Genomic DNA, 14,283 nt, shown 5'->3' with positions numbered 1-14,283 from the left:
CTCTCTCTCTCCCTTGCTCTCTCTTGGGATCTCTGTCTCCCTCTGTCTCTGTCTCTCTCGTCTGTCTCTGTCTCTCTGTCTCTGTCTCTCCTCTCTCCTCTCTCTCTGTCTCTCCTATCTTTTTCTCTCTCTGTCTCTGTCTCTCTCTCTCTGTCTCCTCTCTCTCTCCCTCCCTTGTTCTCTCTTGGGATCTCTGTCTCTCTCTATCTCTGTTTCTGTTTCTGTCTGTCTCTCTCTTCTCTCTTTTCTCTTCTCTTCCCTTCCCCCGCTTCCCCCAACTCTCTATGATATCTAGAGGCTATTGGCCCAGAGGGAGGCACCCCATCCAGAAATTCAAGAAATTGTTGACTGAAGAGCATTGTAGACACAATGGAGGGAGCAGAGATACACACTCCAGACAGACCAGGACATGGAGGAATGGCCGTCCAAGGAATGGAGCAGTCTCCAGAGCTGTGTCCTATGACAATTTAGAATCAGGCTGTGAAGCATAGGAGACCTTGAAAACCCACGGGAAGGACTTGATGCAAAAGGAAAGGTTGTTCAGGCCCTTCAGTCCCAGAGCTGTGAGTGACCTTTGTCACCCGCCCGAGCCTCACTAACCATCATGTGCTCTGAATCTGAGATGGCTCTTTCTCCATGGAGGCTGTGAGTGCATTGATGGGAGAGTGTGCCCAGCTGTATGGTGGGACTCTATCACTTTACTGAAGGCCTTTGCTAGGAGCTCACTGTGCCTACTGCTGATTGTGAGTGAGAAATCCACTGTTGAGCATGGAACCTGCAAGCTGATTCCCTAGAACTCAACTTGGCAGCTGGGACCCAGTCTGGCAATACAGGGTGGTGAAAGGGACGGTGTGGGGGCTGTGTACTACATAATCACAAACTGTCTGGGTGTCTTAGAACCTTAGACATTATATCTTTTGAGAGAGCAGGAAATAAGCCCCAGTGAGAGAGGAAGGGGCTATTTGGTCACAGAGCAAGTCAGCGTAGAGTTGGGACCAGATTCCCAGATTCAGCTCCAAGATTCTTTGACTATATTTTCCCCCAGCCTGGCTTTGATCAGCTGTCCTGGGGGAAGAGGACCTCTCTATCTGGGAGTACAGGGAACCTCTCTTCGGATTTGAGGTAGAAAGAGCCTTGTACTGGAGTAGGAAAAACCCCCCTGGCCTTAGAGTCAAGAAAGCCAGGGCTGCAGGGCCAGTAGCACTGGGCTGTTAGTCTGGCAGTCCACAAGCATTGATTGATTGTTGGGTGCCCGGGCTATAAAAAAAAGTGAAACCCAGGCTACAAGATGGCAGCTCACATTCTAACAGAGAAGACAATACTTGGACAGACAGGTGTAAATGGAAGGTGATCCAGAGGACAGGCACTGGGTGGGAAGCAGAGGTGAGAAAAGCTTGCTGAAGAGAGTGTGATCTGAGCTGACTTTAACGGGACTGGGGTAAAGGTGAAGGGGCAGAGTATTCCGGGCGGAGGGGACAATGAATCGACGTGGAGGCGATGGGGGCCTGCCAGGCTGATGGCAGCTTTGGACCAGAGAAGGAGGCATAGATGAGAGACATATGAAAGCAGATGTAAAATGGCAGCGGACAAAGTGGGTGATAGGAGTGGAGAGCATGAGTGAGGAGCAGAGGTCAGGATGCTGAGGGGAGCCTTGTGACTGGGAAGGGTGGTTGGGAGAGAGGAGGTTTTGGGGGGAAAGATCAGAGTCCTGGTTTTGGACATGCTGAGTGTGAGAAGTTCTTTGGGACAGCCAGTTCAAGGTGTCTGGAAGGTGATTTGGAGATGCCAAGCTATTCTAGCTCCCAGAAACAGATTGGGACTGCTACACAGAACTGGGAGTCATTGACATAGAAACAGTGTGACCTCGTATAAAGCCTCTCAGTTTCCCTCTCTGTAAAATGGGAAAAGCTATACTGGATCAATGAATACCAGGCACCGTGGAAAGCGCTGGGAGTACCACCATATAGATGAACAGTCTCTGCCCTCAAAGTGCTTATATTCTACTGGGCAGAAAAAACACTTCCTAGCTGTGTGACCCTAGGCAAGTCACTTAACTCTGCCTCAGTTTCCTTATCTGTCAAATGAGTTAGAGAAGAAGATGGCAAACCCTTCTGGTATTTCTGCCAAGAAAACCCCGGATGGGGTCACCAAGAGTCTGAAACAGTGGAACAACGACAGAATGTACAAAAAGAGCTGCATCCAGGATAAACTGGGAATACATTCGCAGAAGGAAGGCACTAGAATTAAGAAGGACGGGAAAGGCTTCCTGTTGGAACCCGAAGGAAGTCAGGAGGTGGGCTTTTATTTTGTTTCATTTTTTAGCCAACATTTGTACAACACCTACTATGTGTCAGGAGCTCTGCTGAGCCCTTTACAATTATTTTCTGTTTCAATCTTTACAACAACTCTGGAAGACATCCGTGTTATTGTTATCATCCCCATTTTATACATAAGGAAATTGAGGCAAACAGTTTAAGTGGCTTGCCCAGGGTTACACCGCTAGTTAGTATCTGAGGCTGAATTTGAACTCAGCTCCATTCTAGGCATAAGGCACAACCAGTGAAAATGTCCAGAAGAGGGAGGGAGGAGCTCCATGTGCGAGAAACTTGGACCAACATTACTAGATACCAGAGTGCCTGGGGAGTACTTAGGGTATAAGGAGGCTGGAGAGGTGGGACGGGGCCAGGTTGTGAAGGGCAGGGTTTTCTATTTGATCCCACAGGTAATAGGGAGCCACCGGGACTTCTTGAGAGGGGGAGTGACGAAGGGCAGAACTGTGCTTTAGGAAGAACACTCAGTCTATACTGCGTGACCCTGGACAAGTCGCTTCCCCATCTGTAACAATGGTTAGAAGGCTGGACTCAATGCTCTCAGCCTCCAGGCCCGGCATCTCAGCGTTCTGGGTACCAACTCTGGAGCTCCGCCCCGTTCCTGTCCTGACTGGCATCAGAGGTGACCAATGAACGAGAGACAAAGGAGGGGAGGCGGTCCTGAAGTTTGCACAGTAGAAGAACCTTCGAGTGCGAGCGGTTTTCCAGACTGGCAGTCCTTTTCGCCAATGAGCAGAGAGATCGGCAGGCCGCAGGGTGGGGCTCAGGCAAGGGGTAGAAAGCAGGATCAAGCTGTGCCTGCGCAGTCAGAGAATCTGGTGGCTAAACCCGGTGGGTGGGGATTTTTTGGGATGGGCGGAGGAGCTCACCAATAGAAGCCCGGCAATGCAACGCACTAGGACCAATGAAAAGAGAGCAGTAGGGGACGGGGCAGAAGGAGAAAGTGACACAGACGGAAAAGCTTACCGGAACTCCTCCCTTTCTCTGGGTTCACCCAAGAGGCCCGCCTAGGAGGCCGAACTTAGCTAGACGGGTTGTTAATTTAACCAATAGAAATCTAGTGTGACGCACTCCTTCGCCAATGAAAAACATGTTCGGTGGAGGCAGGGTTTCTCTGGATGGGCGGCCGCAACAGCCAATGACACTCTAGAAGCTGGCCCCCTTCGGCCAATGAGCAGCGGGAAGACATCGCTGAAGGGCGGGGCTCAGCGAGCGGCAGTTGAACTGCGGACCAGGAGGCGGGTGACGCTGGGAATCGAAGTGTTGGGGTGAGGGGCTCTGGGTTGGGAGGGGACAACCGGGGTTCCTGAGGCTGGGGCTCCTGGTCGGCGGAGGCCGACGGGGCTGGGGCAGGGCAGCTTGGGATAGTTATCTGGGGCTAGGCAGGGCGGGTGATCCCAGGGCAGGGCTTGATGGGGTAGCTGCCGTGTAGCAGGACCCCGCTTCTGTATAGCAGTTCCTTGCTTCTGTAGGTTCCAACTTCCGTATGCCGCCCCCTCCCGCGTTTCTGTGTAGCATGTCCTCCCTAGCAGGGTCCAACTTACTTCTAATAGGTCCCTGCTTATGTATATAGTAGAGTGTTTCTGAGTAGTAGGACCTTTCTTCTATATAGTAGATCTCAACTTACTTATAGTAGGTCCTTGAGCATGTATATCATAGACATGTTTTTGAATAGTGGGTCCTCCTTTCTGTAGAGTAGATCCCAACTTATAGTAGGTCCCTGTTTATGTGTATCACATTCCTGCTTTTGTATAGTAGGTCCTTCTCTCTATAAATTAGGTCCCAACTTCTAGTAGGTCCTTGCTGTTGTATATCATATCTCTGTTTTTGGGTAGCAGGTCCTCCATTCTATAGAGTAGGTCTCAACTTACTATAATAAGTAGATGCATACCTATATATATTACATCCCTGCTTCTGTCTTCCCTTCTATAGATCCCAGCTTCTAGTACGTCCCTGCTTATGTATATCACCTTCCTACTTCTGTATAGCAGGTCCTCCCTTCTATAAAGTAGGTCCCAGCTTACTTATGGTAGGCCTCTGCTTATGTATATCACATCTCTGCTTCTGTAGAGCAGGTGTCCTCTTCCATATAGATGGTCTCCACTTCTTTTGGCTCCCACGGAATGGACCATCAACTGACTAGAGGCAGCTGGGTAGTACAGTGGATAGAGAGCTGGACTCGGAGTCAAGAAGACCCGAGTTCAAATCCACTCTCACACTTCATTAACTGCATGACTCTGGGCAAATCACTTACCTTCTCCCTGCCTCAGTATCCTCATCTGTGAAGTGGGGATTATAGCACCTACCTCCTGGGTTGTTTTGAGGAGAAAAGTTAATATTTGTAAAACACTTTGCAAATCTTAGAGCTATGTATGATAGCTCTTCTTATTATCCTTATGGCACAAAGTTCTAGCAGCAGAGGAGACAGTAGGGAGGCCTCTTACATCTCCTTCCCACTCCCCTCCATGTATGGTTTCTTAAGCCTCTGTGTCTAGATCTCTTGCTTTTTCCTCTCTGCCTCTGTGTGCATTCCCTGTGTGACCTCAGGCCAATCACTCCACCTTGGATTAGATAGCCCAGAATACCTCTGAAATCCCACAGAGTCCTGGGAAGGAAGGAGACAGAGCAAAAAAGAGGAGGGAGATAGTAACAAAGGAATGCCGTAGGAAGAGATGAGGAGCTACACAAAGACACAGACAGACAAAGAACATAGAGACAAAGACGAAGAAAGAAACTGAAGGGAGGCAAGGAGGAGGATGAGAGGGAAAGGAGATGGTGAGAGACCGCCACAGAGGGAGATGAGGGACCACAGGGGAGGGAGGTGAGGGAATGCCAGAGAGGAAGCGCTAGGGCTGGAAGGACAGGAAGGCTCAGCTGAGGCCAGCCCTACAGTGGGACAAATGGGGAAAGCAGCCCAGAGAGAGAACTGGCTAACGTCCCGGGATCTTAGTTCTCTTCTAGCGCTGACCTATGTTCTAAGTATGTCATTAGTCTTAAAGTCTGGTGTTCTAACTGTCCTTTCTGCTCTGGTTAGTAACGATGATGATTAGAATAGTGGGCATTTAATAATAGAGCCAGCACTTTAAGGTCTGCAAAGAGTTTTACACATAATATCTCATGTGATCCTCAGGACAACCCTGGGAGGGAGGTGCTATGATTGTGCCCAATTTACAGATGAGGAAAGTGAGACAAACAGGCTGTGACTGGACCAGGGCACAGCTAGTGTCTGAGGCTGGATGTGAACTCTGTCCTCCTGGTGCGACCTGCCAGCTTCTACATCTTTTATTCTAAGGCCCTCCCAGTTCTGACACTCAATTGTCTAAGCTCCAACTCTGATATTCCTTGTTCTAGATTCACCCCACAGCCTTGACATTCCCTGTTCTAAGAACCCTCCCAGCTCTGACCTTCCTTGTTCTAAGGCACCTTCCAGCCCTGACCTTCCCTGTTCTAAGGCGCTCCCAGGTCTGACATTCTGTGTTCTAAGACTCTCCCAGTTCTGACATCCCCTGTTCTAAGAACCTTTCCAGCTCTGACCTTCCATATTCTAAGGCCCCTTCCAGATCTGACCTTCCCTGTTCTAAGGCCCTCCTAGCTCTGACATTCTCTGTTCTAAGGCCCTCCCAGCTCTGATATCCCATGGCCTGTGGTTGGGCAGTCTCCCTCTTAGCATTCCCATGACACCTCGCCGGCCTTTTCTTCCTTGCTAGGTAGGTTCAGCATGGATCAGCCGGCGGGGCTGCAGGTGGACTACACCTTCCGGGGGGTGGAGCATGTGGTGCGCTTGGTTGTCAATGGGGAGGTTCTGGAACTCGAGGTGGAGGACAGAATGACCACTGACCAGTGGCGTGGCGAGTTCGACGCTGCTTGTGAGTGCCTGGCGGCGGTGGGGAGGGTGGCAGACATACAGGAGGAGGTCTCCCTGTACCCAGGGCAGAACATAGGGGCCTGAAAAGAGCCTGTGATTGAATTCTGGGAGCCTCATTTCTTTTCCAGACCCACTGGGTTCCTTCCCTTTCTGTGGCTCTTTCCCGCTCTGATATTCCGTGTTCTAAAGCCCTTCCCAATTCTGATGTATCATGTGTGGCCGAAGGTCCTTCCCGTAGTGGGTGTGTTCTGGGCCCCTTCTGTCTTGGGAGCTCTGGCACGCTGTGGCCCCGCCCCCCCACAGACCAGAGATTTCCCTCTTGTAGTCATCGAAGATCTGACCCACAAGACTGGGAACTTCAAACAGTTCAGCATCTTCTGCAGCATGCTGGAGTCGGCCCTCATGCAGGTGAGGGGCATGGCCTGGGGACCGTTGCCCAACTCCCTGGGTGCGGATTGAGAGCGCTGGGCCCTGTTGTAGTTGGGGGCCGCACACTGCCATTTGTACCCAGGTGCTCTTGGGGCATGCAGCCATCCCAGCTTTCCCCTCACTGGTGTGTGTGGGGGGTGGGTCCAATGTCTGTGACAGACCCTGTGGGCTCTCCCCTCCCTCTCAGAGCAGCGAGTCCGTCACCCTGGACCTGCTGACCTACACAGACCTGGAAGCCCTTCGAAACCGCAAGGTGGGGCCGCGGCCCGGCCCCTCGGTCCCCCGCTCCGCCCAGCTCAGCTCTAAGCGTTACCTGATCCTGATCTACTCGGTTGAGTTTGACAGGTAGGGACCCAGCCGGATCTGCTGTCCTGTTCTGGCGCCTGTGGCTGGAGGGGTTTCTAGAACTAGGAGGTTCGGAGCTCCAGGGGGCTCCAGGAAGCTCGGGGGTCCGATAGGAGGCCGGGTTGGGACCTTGGCACATTGCTCCTTTTCTGTGCCTCAGTCTCCTCCCAGGTAAAATGAAAACGTTGAATGTGTGGCCTCCAGTCTTCACCTCCGGATCTCTGACCCTGTGGCCCTCTTTGAACCTCACTTCCCTTGACTGTGAAAAGGGATGATAAATAATAGCACGGCCCACCTCAGAGTTAGGGCAAGATCATTTATGTGAGCCCCATTGCAAACTTTCAAATGCCGTAGAAATGTCAGCTCTTGTCCTTATGATTCTCAGGACTGTGGTTCGGAGGCTGCCTGAGCTTGAGGGGAGGGTTAGTGGCCGCTCACCTGGAGGGGTTGCCCCCTGAATCTGAGCTGGGCCTCTGTTGTCCTTCAGGATCCACTACCCGCTGCCCCTCCCGTACCAGGGCAAGCCTGACCCCGTGGTTCTGCAAGGCATCATTCGGTCCCTGAAGGAGGAGCTGGCCGAGCTTCGATCCCGGGATGGGCGCGACGCTGAAATCCGCCACCTTCGGGAGCAGTGAGTTTCTGCATTCACTGGGCCTGAGGCCCAGCTAGTGTGGTCTAGTCAGGGCCCCTGGGGGAGACTCTGGGTGGTCCACAGGGGCAGGAGGGAATGAAGGAGCTTCCTGACTGTCTAGGGAGACGAGATCACCCGCACCCTGAGCCGTGCAGTCTTTCAAGGGCCCTGAGACGTGGCCTGGGCTAGGGATAAATCCTCCTCTCAGGCTGAGCCGGGCAGTGAATGAGAAGAGAGAGCTGGAGGCAGCCCTGGGCCGGGCACGAGAGGAGGCAGGGGGCCGGGCCACGACTCACCAGGAGGTGGCTGTGCTCAAGGCCATGGTAGCCAGTCTGGAGGAAGAGCTAAGGAGGGAGCGGGGCCAGCACCACCGGACTGCTGGACGGCGTGGCCAGGAGTGCCGGAGACTTACCCAGGAGGTGTGTGTGGCGGGGTGGGGTGGGGCAATGGAGGGGCTTGGGAGGGAAAGGATGGAGGGGGAGGGGAAGGGTGGGGGGGGAGGGGAAGGGTGGGGGGGGGAGGGAAGGGATGGGGAGAGAAAGGATGAAGGGGGGAGAGGGATGATGGAGGTGGAGGGAGAGGATGGAAGGGGAGAGAAGGATGGAGGGGGAGAGAAGGATGGAGGAGGGAGGGAAGGATGGAAGGGGGAGGGAGAAGATGGAGGGGGGAATGAAAGGATGGAGGGGGGAGGGAAGGATGAAGGGGGAGGGGGAGGGAGACGATGGTGGGTCCCAGCGCTTGCCCAGTGGCTGAAACTAAAGGAGATCCAAGAAAGGGGTTGAGCTGAGACCTTCAAGCCTTTTGTTCTTCCTCTCCCTCTCGCCCATCTCCCCCCAAGCTGGAAGAGGTAAAATCGTCGGAGCGGAGCCTTCGGGCCCGGCTGAAGTACCTGTCCAGTGAGCTGGCACAGTACAAGCGGGGGTGAGCAGGCTGTCCTGGGGAGATGGGAAGGGCTCAGTGGAGGACAGGAAGGCCGTAGGGCATGGGTGGTAAGACCTAGCGGGGTTGGGGCCTGTTTCCCCAGGAGGCAGACCCCGTCCTCAGCACAGTCGCCCCAGCCTCGGAAGGACCAGCGGCGGACATCTCAGGAAAGGAACCTGTCCTGGGGCCGAAGGCCCACCCGCTCCTCGTCCCAGGAGAGCAACCGAGGTCGGGGGCCAACGCGGCCCTCCCCCTCCCCAACAGGTGTGTGGCCAGTGTTCTCCCTGCCCCGCCGTCCCCATCCTCACATGGGGACCTCTGGCTCTGCCGGTCCCTTGGATGAGCTGGGAGGGTAGGACAGCTGGCCCTTCACTACTTTTGCTGTTGGTCCTCAGGCATCCGGGCGCCCCGCTTTGACCCCACTGCCTTTGTGAAGGCCAAAGAGCGGAAGCAGAGGGAGCTCAAGATGAAGAAGTGAGTGGCCCTGCCTTCCCCTCTCTTCCCTCCCCTAGATCGACCAGGCAGGGGGCGGGGAGACATCTGTGGGTTCCAGCCGCCTGTTCGGCCTTGTCCTCGGTGCATTCCACTGGGTGGGCTGGTCCCTTCCTATTCCAGGGGCCCAGGGGCTTGGGTCAGGGCTAGCATTTGCAGCTTTCATCCTACCCCCCTCCTGGACCCTGCAGACCTCCCCACCCCCAAGGGAGATGGGGGCAGCAGCCGCAGGTGGGCATGGCACTGCCTAGGGGCCTCCGGACTCCTCCATGGCTCCCTGGGGCTTCAGGGGTAAAGGCTCAGCTCTTCCGCTTGGCTTTGCAGGCATCCACAATCTATCTTCAGTCTCTTTTCAGCCTGATTTCATAAGCAGCCAGGTGGTGCAGTGGCCACAGTGCTGGCTTCACAGTGACCCTGGGCAAGTCACTTCTCCGGCCTCTTCAGTGTCCTCACCTGTACAGTGGAGATAGTTACAGCCCCTCCCTCTCAGGGTTTCTGCTGAGGGCAAAATGGATGCTCACTATCATTGTTTCGGGCAGCGTGTGGCATTGCCCCCTCCTTGTGTGGGATGCCCTCTGCCCTCGGCCCCTCAGAGTGCTCAGATGCTACCTCCTTGGGAAGCCTTTCCTCATCCATCCCATTCCTGGTTGTGTCCTCCAGTATGATGTGGTCTCTGTTATTTGTCTTGGAATGCCCTGTGCCATGCACATAGTAGGCACTTAATAGATACTGGGTTGAGTTCGAGTGAATTTTCCCCCTTCTTCTCTCAGCCAGCAAAGGAACCGGCTGGGCAGTGGGGAAGGGTCAGGGAGCTGGGGTCGAAGCCGGGCCCGTGGCCCATGCACAGCATCGAGAGAGGAAGGGGCCCCCAGGGGTCGGACGCGAAGCTCCTCTGGTAAGGGACATGCTATGTGTCCCCAGGGAGGAGGGGAGAGGGTCGTGTCCAACTTGTTAGTCCTGGCACTGGTCCCTTGGTACTGTGGAGCCCAGGAGGCCCTGGGGCTTAGGGCCCCTTACTGGTAGTAGGTGGGAAGGGGAGGGGAGCCTGGCTCCTCCAGTGGAGGGGCGTGGGGGGTGGGATATGGGAGGCCAGGACCTCAGGGGCCTGGGGGGAACGTGGCTCAGAGGACTTCCTGGGCCCAGGAGCTGGCCAGGATGTGGGAGGTTGAAGGCCAGCTCCAGAGAGGCCAGGCCCTCCTTCAACCTTCAGTCAGGGGCCAGGCCTTTCCTTTTCTCCTTCCCTACCCCAGTGGAGAGTTTTCGGAGCCGTCACTCATCACTAAGCTCAGCCAGTGAGTTTGAGGATTTCGCCAACCCAACTTTCCGAGGGTAAGGTGGCGGAGGGTGGGAGGGAGATGGTGTGGGGGGATGGTTTATGCCAGGAGAAATCTGGGAACCTTGAAAACCACTGCAACTGAGGCATTGGGTGGTAGGAGCCTTCAGGCTCCCCTCATCCCCCCACAACTTGCCATTCCACTTGCTTTTCTCAGTCTTCGGAGGCAGCCCAGAGGTCGGAAGCCCCTGAGTCCCTCTTCCTGGAATGGCTCAGGAGAGGTGAGCATCCGGGGCTTAGGAAGCTTTGGAGCCACCAGACCACCCAGCTCGCCCTTGCTGAGGCTTTCCCTGCTGTGCCCCATGGCCCTGCTACAAGCTGGTCCTGGCAGGGTTTGGGCAGAGTTGGGGGGAGCCGGGGAGGGAATCCTCAGGAACAGCTTATCCTAGGGCGGATGCTCTGAGACCTCACTCTGGTGTCTGGTTTGTGGGCGAGGGGGGCAGGATCAGGGGACTTTGAGAGAGGAGTGAGTGCTGGAGCTTCTGGGGGATTGTGGGTTGTCATGAGTGCTTGGAGATCCCACCTGACTGGCTGCCCTGCCCCTTCAGATGACTGTGCCAGACAGTGGCCGCAGAAGACGCCAGGCTAGCAGCACCCCAACCCCGAGGGGCCAGACCTTTGGCAAAGGTGAACCCTCCCTTTCTCTTCCTGAGAGCCAGCCATGCTTCCTTGGTGGGGTGGGGGGGACTGCCCCACCAGACTCACCCCCTGCTGCCAGGAGATCCTGAGACCCTTGGGTTTCACCCTGGCCCTTCCAGAAACCCTTTGGGGGAGGAGGACTGCCCATCCCCATGCACTTGGCCAGAGCCAGCTGCTCTCTTCTTCCTTATAGAAAACACATTCGAGGAGCCGCCCGCTGACCTGTCAGAGATTGATGCCCGCCTGCAGGCCCTGCAGGAGTACATGAATAGACTCGATACCAGGACGTGACCCCCCACCCCACCCTGACCAGGGGTCTGGGCCTGGCTTCACTTCATCCCCTTAGCCCCCACAGCAGGAGGCCAGAACTCCTGAGGATCAGCCCTGGCTGCCAGGGAGCCTGAGGGCTTGGGGAGGTGTGCGTGTGTGTGCATGTGTGCATGCGTGTGCATGTGTGCATGCATGTATGTGCATGTGTTTGTGCACATGCGTGTGTGTGTGCGCGCGCGCGCGCGCACACGTGTGTGGTGGAGGGGGTGAGGGTGGGGGACAGGATGTAAATAAAGGGTTTGGTCAGTTTTTCCTCCCTCAGTCTCCCCCTCATCTGAGTTGGTGTGCTCTGATCTTGTGTGTCTGGCCTTTGCAGGGGGTGCAGCAGGGCCTGAGGGGACAATCTCTAGGCCCTCTAACCCAGCCCCTCCTCACTGCTTCTGACCTGAGCTGGGGCCCCCAAGTCAATGAGCTCTGTTTCCTCTCATGTTAAATGGGGCGGCTGATCCCTGGGGTCCCTCCCTCATCCACTGACTGTTGGAGAGCATGTGCAGACGGCTCTTGCAACCAGAGAGCAGCGGTCCCTGTCATTCTGGGAGGGCTACGGATGGAAGGGACCTGAGCCGTGAGACACCTGACCCCCTCGCCCAGTCAGTGAAGAACCATGGCCCAGGGAGATGAGGTCCTCAGGCTTGCGGAGGGCCCAGCTGGCAAAGTGGGCCTGTGGACCAGGCCTCTCCAACGTTCCCCCCACCCCACATCAGTACGCCAGTCACAGAACCCCCACACGGCCAGGGCCTCAGCAGTTTTATTCAGGGATGCTGGGGAGGGGCACTGGAGGCCGGGGAAGGGGCTTGGCTTCAGTGGACTAGGGTCCAGCGGGCCTCTCATTCTCGGTATCGGGGCAGTTTCCGCAGCTCGCCATACAGCCTGTTCGCAGGGAAGTCCAGCGCACCTTGCTCTCCCCTGATGATATATTGAGATGCCAGTGCACCATGCTGCAAGCCACAGCGAAGCAGGCTCTGCATGGCCCGGAGGGCTCGGGAATTAGGGCTTCGATCTGGAAGAGGGAGACAGCCTCATTTGCCTTTCCTCTCCATCCCTCCCAGTCTCTCCATTTCCCCTGCCTTGTTTGTTTTCTGGCTCTTACCCTGGCCACACCCCAGGGACCCAAGAGTCCCATGTTGATTCTTAGTCTGATATAGGTCCAGGGACTTGGGCAGCCTAAGTCTTAGCCCCATAGGACCTAAGTGCCCTTACTCCTAGCTTTGATCCACCCTCCTGGTGACTCAGGCAGCCCAGCCCCCAGTCCTGTGCCTTCCCAGGGACCCTCCCTCTCTCTTGTTACTCACTCTGGAAGTTGCCAATGAAGCTGATCCCCAGGGAAATGGAGTTCAAAGCGGCACTCGAGTGGGCTCCTTGGGTGGACCACCCTCGCCCCTCATAGATGAGCCCATCTTCCCCAATTAAGAAGCTGGAGGCAGAGAGCATGGATTCACCTGTCATTGAGGCTCCTTTGCCCTTTCTCCCCCAGCCCCAATGTTCTGGGCTCCCTGGCACTCCAAATCCTCACTCAGAACCTGTCTCCCTCCTCAGAGCAAAGGCTCCTTAGGATGGAGATATCTTTCCCCCTCAGACCAGGAACTCCCCAACCACTGTGCTGTGTTCCCCCTCAAATGAAGGGCCCCTCATCACTTCTCTTTTTTTGAAGGGGGGAAGGTGGGGCAATTGGGGTTAAGTGACTTGCCCAAGGTCACACAGCCAGTAAGTGTGTCAAGTGTCTGAGGCCGGATTTGAACTCGGGTCCTTCTGACTCCAGGGCCGTGCTCTACTCACGGCACCACCTAGCTGCCCCCAAAACTTGTATTCTTACCTTGGACAGAGGGCTCCCCCCACAGCTAGGATATTACTCCTCTCAGATCAGAGGTTCCCCCTCCACTGGGACATGTTCCTTCTCAGACGCCGGGGGCTCCCTGACCTCTACTGTGTTTCAGACCAGGGGTCCCCCACATCTAAAATATGTTTCTCCCTTCAGATGAGGGGTTCCCTCGCTGCTGAGCTGTGTTTCCTAAGACCCCAGAGCTTTCTTACAGCTGAGATGTTTCTCCTTTCAAATCAGCGACACCCCTCTTCCCCCCACTGCACCATTGTGCTATGTCCCCCACTCAGACTAGGGGTCCCACCACAGCTGGGCTGTTTCTCTGAGATCAAGAGATCCCCCAACAATATGCTCTCCCTATCCCTTAGACCAAGGTCACCGCTAACATTGTGCTATGTCTCCCACCAGACTAAGGGCTCCCCCACAGCTGGGATATTTTCCCCCTAGCCTAGGGCTTTCCCATTGTCAAGCTATTCCTGTCTCCCACACCCCAACCCTAGACTGGGGGTTGTTTGGGTCCCTGCCTTCTGCCTGGTCACTAGGGATGCTCACTTGTACACGATGTCACAGAAGCCCCGTATTTGGACATGGTCTCTTTGGAGGAGTCTCATCTGTTGTTCGCAGTCTGCGGGTGAGAAGCAGGGGTCGCTAGCTGTGTGAGACACCAGCACAATCTCCACAGGCAGGTTCAGGGGCCTCACGCAGTTAGAGGAAAGGGCCCCCCACTCAGACTTTGACACAATGTCTGGGCAGCCAGGCAGCATGTTCTCTGGTGTCAGGGGATTCTGCCCCAAGGCAGGGAGGGCAGTCAAGAGGAGGAGCAGCCAATGTGCCATGTCTGCCAAGGGAATCAGAAAGCAGAGGACTGGTGATCTAGGAATGCCAAAGGGAGCTCTCCTGTGCCTAGAGCTGGGGCTGGCTATTTATCGCCTGGATTTGGGGAGGGGGGAGGAGAACAGGATACGGGACAGTGACCCTCCCCTTAGCCATGGAAGGCCTTGCATCAAATTTCAGGTGCCTTGCCCCATATCTGTTGGAAATCAAAGCCACAGGTTCCTGTTTTCATTGGAACCTGGGGTGGGGGCAGGGAAGGTGAGAGTTGGGTGGTCTTGGTGGTGATGGTTGGCCATAGGAGAGGGAGAATTTTTC

General features: G+C 55.4%; 2 protein-coding genes across 3 annotated transcripts; one reads left to right on the top strand and one right to left on the bottom strand.

The window, feature by feature from the left end:
* Window positions 1-3,539: 3,539 nt before the first annotated feature.
* CCDC61 (coiled-coil domain containing 61) lies at window positions 3,540-11,572 on the top strand. 2 transcript variants are annotated; one of them, XM_036745549.1, is made up of 14 exons: window positions 3,540-3,598; window positions 6,038-6,196; window positions 6,521-6,603; window positions 6,812-6,969; window positions 7,457-7,600; window positions 7,809-8,019; window positions 8,439-8,521; window positions 8,625-8,785; window positions 8,917-8,995; window positions 9,784-9,908; window positions 10,264-10,342; window positions 10,504-10,567; window positions 10,895-10,973; window positions 11,179-11,420. In XM_036745549.1, the coding sequence occupies exons 2-14, from the start codon at window positions 6,049-6,051 to the stop codon at window positions 11,274-11,276; spliced, it is 1,512 nt and encodes a 503-aa protein (XP_036601444.1). In that variant the 5' UTR covers window positions 3,540-3,598; window positions 6,038-6,048; the 3' UTR covers window positions 11,277-11,420. The 2 variants fall into 2 exon arrangements, with proteins under 2 accessions (XP_036601444.1, XP_036601445.1); XM_036745550.1 differs by having other exon boundaries at window positions 3,547-3,598; window positions 6,042-6,196; window positions 11,179-11,572.
* A 570-nt stretch (window positions 11,573-12,142) lies between these two features.
* On the bottom strand, window positions 12,143-13,970 carry PGLYRP1 (peptidoglycan recognition protein 1). Its single transcript, XM_036743669.1, has 3 exons — window positions 13,687-13,970; window positions 12,608-12,729; window positions 12,143-12,315 (listed from the first exon to the last, which is right to left on the bottom strand). Exons 1-3 carry the CDS (start codon window positions 13,968-13,970, stop codon window positions 12,143-12,145), a joined length of 579 nt encoding a protein of 192 aa, XP_036599564.1.
* Window positions 13,971-14,283: the final 313 nt, after the last annotated feature.

The sequence above is a fragment of the Trichosurus vulpecula genome, chromosome 2 (assembly GCF_011100635.1).
Source record: "Trichosurus vulpecula isolate mTriVul1 chromosome 2, mTriVul1.pri, whole genome shotgun sequence".
Taxonomy (NCBI): Eukaryota; Metazoa; Chordata; class Mammalia; order Diprotodontia; family Phalangeridae; genus Trichosurus; species Trichosurus vulpecula.
The sequence above is the reverse complement of the archived record's forward strand: the minus strand, read 5'-3'. Positions and strand labels throughout refer to the sequence as shown.